Source organism: Battus philenor, unplaced genomic scaffold (assembly GCF_028537555.1).
Source record: "Battus philenor isolate CCGP_79_NKW_IND1 unplaced genomic scaffold, ilBatPhil1.0.hap1 SCAF_19, whole genome shotgun sequence".
NCBI lineage: Eukaryota > Metazoa > Arthropoda > Insecta > Lepidoptera > Papilionidae > Battus > Battus philenor.
Window position 1 is genome coordinate 10,013,374 of NW_027181681.1, and position 9,127 is coordinate 10,022,500.

The 9,127-nt window shown below is 33.0% G+C and overlaps 1 protein-coding gene across 1 annotated transcript in view; it reads right to left on the reverse strand.

Moving 5' to 3' along the window:
* Positions 1-9,127, reverse strand: part of Trpm (transient receptor potential cation channel, subfamily M) — a 268,334-nt gene that overhangs the window by 8,488 nt on the left and 250,719 nt on the right. Inside the window, exons 20-26 of the mRNA XM_068764157.1 lie at positions 7,417-7,638; positions 6,140-6,373; positions 5,018-5,140; positions 3,038-3,229; positions 2,211-2,297; positions 750-936; positions 87-204 (exon numbers count right to left, since the gene is read on the reverse strand). Coding sequence (XP_068620258.1) covers positions 87-204; positions 750-936; positions 2,211-2,297; positions 3,038-3,229; positions 5,018-5,140; positions 6,140-6,373; positions 7,417-7,638 — 1,163 coding nt within the window. The remainder of the gene's footprint in view (positions 1-86; positions 205-749; positions 937-2,210; positions 2,298-3,037; positions 3,230-5,017; positions 5,141-6,139; positions 6,374-7,416; positions 7,639-9,127) is intronic.

Genomic DNA, 9,127 nt, shown 5'->3' on the forward strand with positions numbered 1-9,127 from the left:
CCAATAAGGATAACAAATTAATTTAATTTCTGTGCTAAGTTCTTAATATCTAATTGAAGATATTAGACAAATGTTTTGTAATATACCGTCTAGTGTTGGTCGTGCGTCGCGTTCCAGCCGAGGTAGTTCTTGGACGGGGGTTGAGAGCATCAGTCGAGGCTTCTCTTACTTCCGGTAAGAACGCGTCGTCAGTAGATGACAGCACTAGTATTGCAAATTAAACCACAATTTAATATCTTGATGATAGTTTTATTCTAATTATCCACTAAGATTAGCTTCAATATACACACTTACCACAGTACTTACTTTACTAGAATTTAAGCTAGTAATTTTTTAATAGTTAAGTTCACAAGCTAGTTGCAACACTTAAAATATATAGTATTGAATTTAACGTAAGTAATAACAAATTGTGCGACCCGCCCAATATGAACTGAACAATAAAAAATTCAGAAATATATGCAATAATAAGTTTAAAATCAATATAGTAACGGTTTCATTTAAAAGTAAATTACGGAATATGCAGTAACAAACTTTTTTTCAATTGCGTTAAGGAAATACTGAAGATCTCGATTTGGTTTTAAATGTGTTTATACGAAGGCATATACGGTAGACTTGCGTTTGTTGTTCGTGAGTTATACGACATACGCGCTGTTTATAGGTTCTTCGATTTTGACCTTCATCACGTGTTATGCTAAAAAGTCTATTTCTAGTAGTACTGTAGTTAAAATTTGTTGTTTTGTCCTTTTTACCTTTCTTTTCGTCGCTTGGTTCTGTTCGATTGCTGTCCGTAGATCTTTGTCGTGGTGTTGCCACCACACTAGGTCTGACCACTGTCACATCAGGACCTGCTACGCTACCTCCAGATGACGTTGAAATAGAATCCGCATCCGCCTCTTTTTCAACAGGTACTTCGGGTCCAGAAGGAGGAAACTCGTCCTGTCCATATTTATGTGATAAGGCTTTTACAAATAAATATTACTACTAATTATTTTGATAACTTAATCAATCATAACTTTTTTAATTAATTTAAATTTTGTCATTAAATCTCTAATAATAAAGTTATCTATCTGATTTCGATTAATAACTAAATATATATTTGTGTAAATTGACGCGTGACATTTATAAAACATTGACAACAATAGGTTCAGACATGGAAACACAAAACTAAGACAGCAATGGGTCTCATATCATGTAACAACAGTGAATGATGGTAAAAGCACGTATAGATTTGTGATTGGTATCAAATTGGGAACTTTGATAAAACTTTTGCATGTTACATCGAAAGCCGATTAATGGAACTATTTATCCATTTTGCAAATGAATTATATATTAATTTATTATTTAAATTTTTGTAGCACTGGAATTACTAACGCGCGAAATAAGCGACGTCTAATTATTTGAAAGTGTGGAAAATTCTGTTTACATCGCTGTTGCGGTGCTGTCTTAGACGACACTGAGCGCTATAATTTTGTCATCATTACAGTATTTACAATCTAGTCATATTTCTATGTCGGCCAATTTGTTATCTAGAGAACTATTTCACCGCCCAATTAATTGTTTTAACTGTAAATATCATGTGATTATTCTTGATAGTAAATTTTATAAAAGTTGCGTGTTCACTTGCCAAGGCAAATTTGTTATTTTGAAACAAAGAAACTTTACAAGATAATAAATAATAATAAAGAAATATTTCTAGTCTTAAAATTTCTGATATAACTATTGATGTAGGGGCCAGGATCTATTATAGCACTTTCATTGTCAAAGTTGAAACTCCTGAAATATGCCCTATATAGTTCATCGTGGGTTATGCGTTTTCAAAGTATTTTAATTATATCAAACTATAGTTACAACTTTGTAGACGACCAACGCACTCTACAAGGTGACTGGTTATAGATTTAAAAGCCTTTAAGAGCATTCACATAGTTCATTCGTCAGCAAGAAGCTTTAGAGCATTTACGTCTATTTTCAATTACCCTGTATAACACCTCAAAATCCCATCATTCTTTTTTTATAAATGACTCCCGTTATTGGTGATCTCTCGTGCCCTTATTTGATTAAGTGATAGGTCATATACATTTTTTAAATAATTTCATATACCTTTTAATTCTTTATTTTTCTTTTATTTTATATATAAAAAGTGGCAATATCAGTGAACAAGTAACAGTTTTGTTGGGCGGTGAATCAGGAAGGTAATGTTGAAGGGGTCTTACGTCCGAGGGCTGCGAGGCTTGCTCGTCCTCCTCTTGCACGGGGCGGACGGCGAAACGAGCCGCGCCCGTGTCACTGTCCGACAGCACCTGCGTCACCATTTGCAGTGACGTCACAACAACATAGCCGTGAATTTTGGTGTGCGGGAGGGATTTATTGTACAGCATATGCCGAACAGCGGGGTAATTTTGGTGACCTCATTTAAACATTTATTAGACAATGTCTAAAAACGTGAAAATAACATTTTAAATTTCAATTCGTTTTCATTTAAACGTAAAACTGTTTAAGGAGATATTTAAATTACGTTCGTTTTAGGGGCACGGAGGTCCACTGAGTAGAGGGAGGAGTTTAGTTAAGTAAAATTTTAGGTAACGTATTTTATGAAGGTCTATAGTTGAAATATGCATAACAGTTTTAAAAAAATATTCAGTTTGTGTAAACGCAACGTGGTATAGATATTCAATATATTTTTTTTGATTTGATATTGTTTAAATAAAGTCACCAGAAACAAAAAGCTTCAAAATAAACAGCTACAACAACTCTTTTTACAAATGAAACATCACAATGATTTAAAATAAAATAATTGTTCAACTTTTTTTTATTTGCCAAAATTAAAGGATGTTATACTTTTTATAAATGAATTTTACGACATTGACATTATAAATAACGACATGCTTTTTGTTAAATATGATGATCACATTGTGTTATAATTTATATTTTAATTCGACAATAAACATAGGTCTTTTCTTAGAAATTTTATTAATTCTCATCAAAATGAAACAAGAGTTGATACACGTGAAATAAAATGGCAACACTGAAAATATCTTACCTCTGATCTGTCACTTGCTGTTCTAAGCCTGGCAGCACCGCTTTGGAAAGTCGGCGGAGGTGGACCTAATGTGTCGGTTGATCCTCTATTCACTAAAGATGGATGAGTCGCCATAAACCGATGTATTACAGCAAGATGATTCATGGTTTGTTCGGCAACGTCTTCCAATTTTTGTAACCGAATTTCCACTCTCTATAACATGAAATATACGCCTTAGAAACGAAACATCAATGTCATTATCGAATTACATTAATATTATCGTAAGTATTTTTCTTTCGTTTTCTAACAAAGATTACATAAATGGATAATCCTTCATGCAGTTTTTAAACGTGAAGTGAAATCTGTTCGTTGCAGTACTTGGCTAAATGCATAACATAATTTCTGTAATCCTTGGCTTCTAAAGTAAATAATATATTAATTAATTTTGTGTATATCAATAAATTCTACACGGTTGATATTTTGACTATTATAACCTCTTTATTGACTGAATTCTGGTGAAAAAAAAAATCCACTGTCAGTCGCATTGTGGACTGAGATGTCGGGTACGTTCTTGACGTCCCGAGTAGGTTTAAGAACGTTTCCTTTCAATGCGTTGGTGATCCCCTGCACAGCTCAGCTGACGATCTCGCGCTGGCGCGACATGCTTACCGGCCAACTTTTGTGTACCAGGCGCATTGCGCGAAGTAACATGTTGATATATTACTCCTCTCCCTACTGAACGAAATTATAAATGATCCTACCAACGCAGCTTTGAATGCACGTTTCAGAAATAAGCATGTGTTTACTTTTGAAAATTCTAAATTCTTTAGTTTCGTTGACTAAGTTGTAATACTTGTTCATCTTAATTGTGTGTGCTTTAGATAAATTTGAACCACATGGAATGGAAAATTTAACCCTTTTAGTGAAGGGCGAAAAAGAAATGCCTATGCGAAAATAACCGGCCGAATTTCGGAGTTTTACTAGAGTTTGGGAAAATGCTCATAAAAACCAAACTACAAACAATATTTACATGATTCAAAAAGCAATGTATTAAGGATAAAATAGAGTACAAAACAATGATACTAGTTTTATTTTACTCATTAAAAATTGTATAAATAACAAAGTTATAATTATATATAAAAATAATAAAAGTTAAGTTCTCTCTTACAAAACGTATTTGCATATACAAAAAGTGTTCTTTTTATCATAATTTTATATGGAACAATTATTATGAAGTGTATACTTTGCAATTACAATGTATTTTGTAACAATAGAAACAATATCACATAACAAAAATTAAAGATAACTCGAAGGTACATGGTGAGGGCGGATTATCTCTTAGGAGATATGTTATTGTTATACCTAATATAACATTGCTGAAAGCATAATATTGCTTCAAGTAGTTGTTTATGTAAAACGCTCTCAACAAGGTCGGATAAGGGCCCAACGCCACAGCGAACAGTGTTTATGTTACAATCCGATACCTCCAAGCGATAAGAAAAAGTTCTAACGAAAAACTATTTTTTTAATTCTCTCATGACGAAATTAGATCATTTATAACGTAATACTAATTTATTTCGACGTAGAGTTCTCCCGCAAAGCGCATAGGTAAAGCGCTACGAGGCGCAGGCCGATATATCGGCTCTGGCACTTTTCGCAAGTGTAGCAGGAGCCGATATATCGGCACCCGGCACTAAAAGTGTTAAGAAATAAGTTCAGTTTAGAAAGTCCACGCTATATGAGGCATACTATATTGTTACTCATACGTGTCCAATCAGAAGACATTTCCGGGACAAATAAGACTTGTGTTCTATTTTTATATAAGCCTTCTTAAAAAGAAATAATTGGTTAATCGTCAATTATTTTTAAATTTAATCGAAAAAGCGTAAACTAATAGTTTTTACGGTAACCAATTCATAATCTACACGATAGAAATTATTTTTATAATTGTAATAACTAATTAGATGAGGATTTTTAAATCTAGAAATTCTATAAAGTTACCTGTACGGACTGAATTTGAAAATTAGCTTTCTGATTCAAGTCTTCCATCTTCGTTGAAAGATGTTCCACCCTGTCGGTTGTTATTTTCACACGTTCTTCAATAGAATTCGACAGTTTAATATCCTGTGTAATTAAAATACAGAGTAAGTAAAGTTTTAAAGGGTTTAGTTATAACTGATTTGCTATAATTAATTGATATTATATAACCTTTTCTCTCTGTCTAAAAGTTAATGGTTTCAGAAATAATAAATACGTAATGATAATATACTAACAAAAATTTTCTTAAAATTCAAATTACATACTAAAATTGATTATTGTTTTTTATTTTATTATTGTCATACTATCTGTTGCAAACTTTGTACAGCAAAAACTTATAGCCCTGTAGCATTTAAAAAGAAAAATTAATTAATATAACAAATTTCAGAGCGATCACTGTATATAGGTTGATTAAAAATAGGTGTAAAAGGTTTACAAGGGTGAATGTAAAGCTTTTTTACTTTATTATTTGGTACACGCTATCCAAAAGTTAATGGTTTCAGAATTACTAAATAACGTAATAATAATATAGTAAGAAAATGCATTTATAAAATTCAAATTATATTAAAGTTAATTATGGTTTACTATTAGTTCCGGAATAAATTAATGTAAATTTTTTCAGAACACTTCCTTTATCCGGATAACTAGGCGCCAAGCAAAAGTTTCCATAATAAAAAAGTTTCCGAAATCCATACGTTGTTGTCATAACCAAAAGTCGAACTAAACGGTTTGACAACTCGATTTTGATGAGAGTCGCCAAGATTTTGAACGACCTGCCAGGGTCTATTTTTCCTGATTAGTTAAATCTGGAGCTTTTAAGAGTAGAGTGAACAGGTTTCTTTTGGATAGGCGTATACCACCTTCGTTTTCATCTGCACTTTCCATCAGTTGAGATGGGAGACAAAAGCCTATTCAATTAAAACTATATAAAAAAATTGAATAGTAAATGGATGTTAAAGCTTAAAAGCTTTTTGCTGACAAATTAGCTATATATATACCTTCAAAGCTTGTACACTGATAATTAATCATGTTTGTTTAATGTCATAAATGAATTAAACAATAAAAGACAAAGAAAAATACTTTTACCTGTTCTCTGAAATAACCTTCGACGCATTCCTCTTCAAAGTCGTACAACCGTTCCATATCCTCCTTTTCGAGAAACAATTTTAAGCCGTTGTCGTATTGGAAACGCTTGTTCGAAACGTTTCTCGTGACCCATTTGCAGGTGGCGTATATGTGGCAAAAAATAATAAGTGGCGGTGGTAAAACAGGTTTTTGTTCATATTCCATAACCACGGTAAATCTTTGGAACATCCACACCTAGGGTACAGTACATAAACATTAGATATATTCCTGGCATATATAAAAAAGATATTTTTTTTATTATTAAAACATTATAAAAAAACGAAATAATTTTCAAACGTTTCTCTCATTATATATATTAATAAAATCATTTAAAAGAAAATGTAAAAATAATAAAAATAAATAATTTTTGGGGATTTAAATATATAATTAATTTAAAATTTAAGTTTGAATTAACATGTAAGACATTATTAGCGAATAAGTCGATAGACCATTGCAATGTATAGGCCTAACCAAAATATCGCCACGAAGACATTCAGCGACTTCCTGCGACATTTATTGAATTGTTTCTGAAGATGTTAATGCTCTTAGGCTTTTACAGTTTCATCGGTACTAAGTTCACGGAGCGAAAAGGGTCCGTGAACTAGACAGGGACATTTATAAATGTCGTCACTTGCCTAATAGAGTGGGCCTTTCCCTGTTGCTTCTACATATAATACACGTAAAATAGTCCATTTATTATAATGAAAACATACTAAATATTAGTTAAAAATTATATTTTATGTCAATTATCTGGTTAAAAATTAAAAAAATTGTAATGTATTAACTAACGTTCGTGCAGGAAAATATATTATTTATTATTAAAAATGTTAATGATGACAACAAAAATTAATAAATCCATGCCAAACCTATGTGCGAATTTTGCATCAGAACTTTACTAACCGACTTTTCATTAAAAATACTGGTTGAAGATTATGAGTTATTACAGCTATAGTGCTACCGAAACTGCTATACCGCGCCTAAGGTATGCACGCTGCGAGCCAGGGGGGTAATACCGCTCTTTTCCGTTAGTTCGCCGTCAACGCACGCGGGAACAAAACGCATAATGTTTTACCCTCGTTCGCGGTACAACGGTTTTGGTAACCCTATAATGACATAATAGATATTTGATTTTTTTTTCTAATACGTCAATGTTATACTTTTTGTACATAGCGAATATTGGTTTGACAAAGATGACAAATAAAACAAAAGCGCAAATAATAATAAACAAAAAAGAAAACCTGGTGCGAGACTTCATTGACTTCGTTAAAAATATTGTTAAAGACCGCAATGAGGAGGTTTATGAGCAAAATATTGGCGACGAGGAGGTAGATGGTCATTGCGATCGGAGTGATCCAGCGTCCGGTCACGCACTTTCGATCGGAGATATCGAGACCGCAGTCAGGATCAATGTCAGTCGCAAAAACTTCGCCGTACAACATGAAGTACGGTTGAAAGAATATCTACAAACAATTGTGACATTCAAAATAAATCAAATAAAACATTTACTTGTACAACTTATATTTAAAATAAAAATATAAACTAAGCAAATAAATAAAGATTAAACTAAAGATCTTACGCCTAAAACTAAAATAATGCTACAAAATCTTACGCAACAAAATTATCAAAAATAATAATCAAACTATAACTAAATCTCGCAACAGGCTACATACGGATATAAGGCAATAACGACAAATAATCGAGTATCCAAATAAAAGAAAGTTAGTGTTCCAGCTAGCTACGAGACTGGTGCTAAAATACATCGATGCTACGAATTGGAACATTCTAGTCGCGAACCTGATGCGACACTCCGTTGACTTCAATAAAGATGTTATTAAAAACCGCAATGAGTAGGTTGACTAGTAAAATGTTGGCGATGAGCAGATAAACGCTCATTACTACAGGCGGCACCCAATGCCCAACCCGACACTTCTCTAGTCCGGGCGCACCGCATGGTGGTGCCATCTGCTCAGCGAATACTTCGCCGTAGAGCATGAAGTATGGTTGGAAGAAAACCTGCAAGGATTCCATTAATCTAAACGCTTTTACAAGTGTATATGACATTTTATCATCATTTAGAACATTTATTTCGATTCACATTTTATTATTTCTTATAAAATACAAGAAAGTTTCTTGATGAGTGTATACCTCATCCTATCATCTAATCTTCATCGTTATCATTTAAAACGTAACATGTCCACTGTTGGAAATCTTAATAGAAACTAGCGTCTTCCGACGGTCTACGGACTTCCAATGGTCGCTTCGGTCTCCTGTTCACCTTGTGGGTAAGTGTCCTTACAATGTAAGTAAGAAAAGGACCAATATTTAGCCACTTCCACAAATGTTACGCAAAATATTAGTCTTTTTCTTACTTACGATGGACTACCGCAAGGTAACGCCTGATTCCATTAAATATGTCCTTACAACGTGGTCTTTACAGCTGTCTGTTCTGCGCTTATGTGGACTGTTCACTGCCAGTTCAACTTGTCAATTTTTTGAGCTATGTCGCATTTGACGACGAATTTCCACATTCCTGATTTGATCTCGTAGAGAAATCCCGAGCATAGCTGTCTGCATGGCTCGTTGAGCTACTGCTGTCACACGTAGAACGAAGACTTTTTTCTTTAAGCACTAAGTGTATGTACTATAGTCTATTAGCATTAAGTAATTAAAGACACGTTGTTACCACAATCAGGTTAACAATAGCAAATAGTCGAAAAAAGCTATTAAGTAAATTTGGTGTTTATCTACTTTAATTGTAATTAAGAGATTATTTTTGCGCCTTTAATATATTTTATTGTCTTTTTCAAAGAATTTTTTTATTGGTACGGCAATTGCGCTTGTTATGATTTACATTGTAAGATTTTCAATAACATTTTCGATGTATGTCTGTGTAACCATGTTCGATTCAAGTCAATAAACATGTCTTCAATTACATTCACGTATAATATT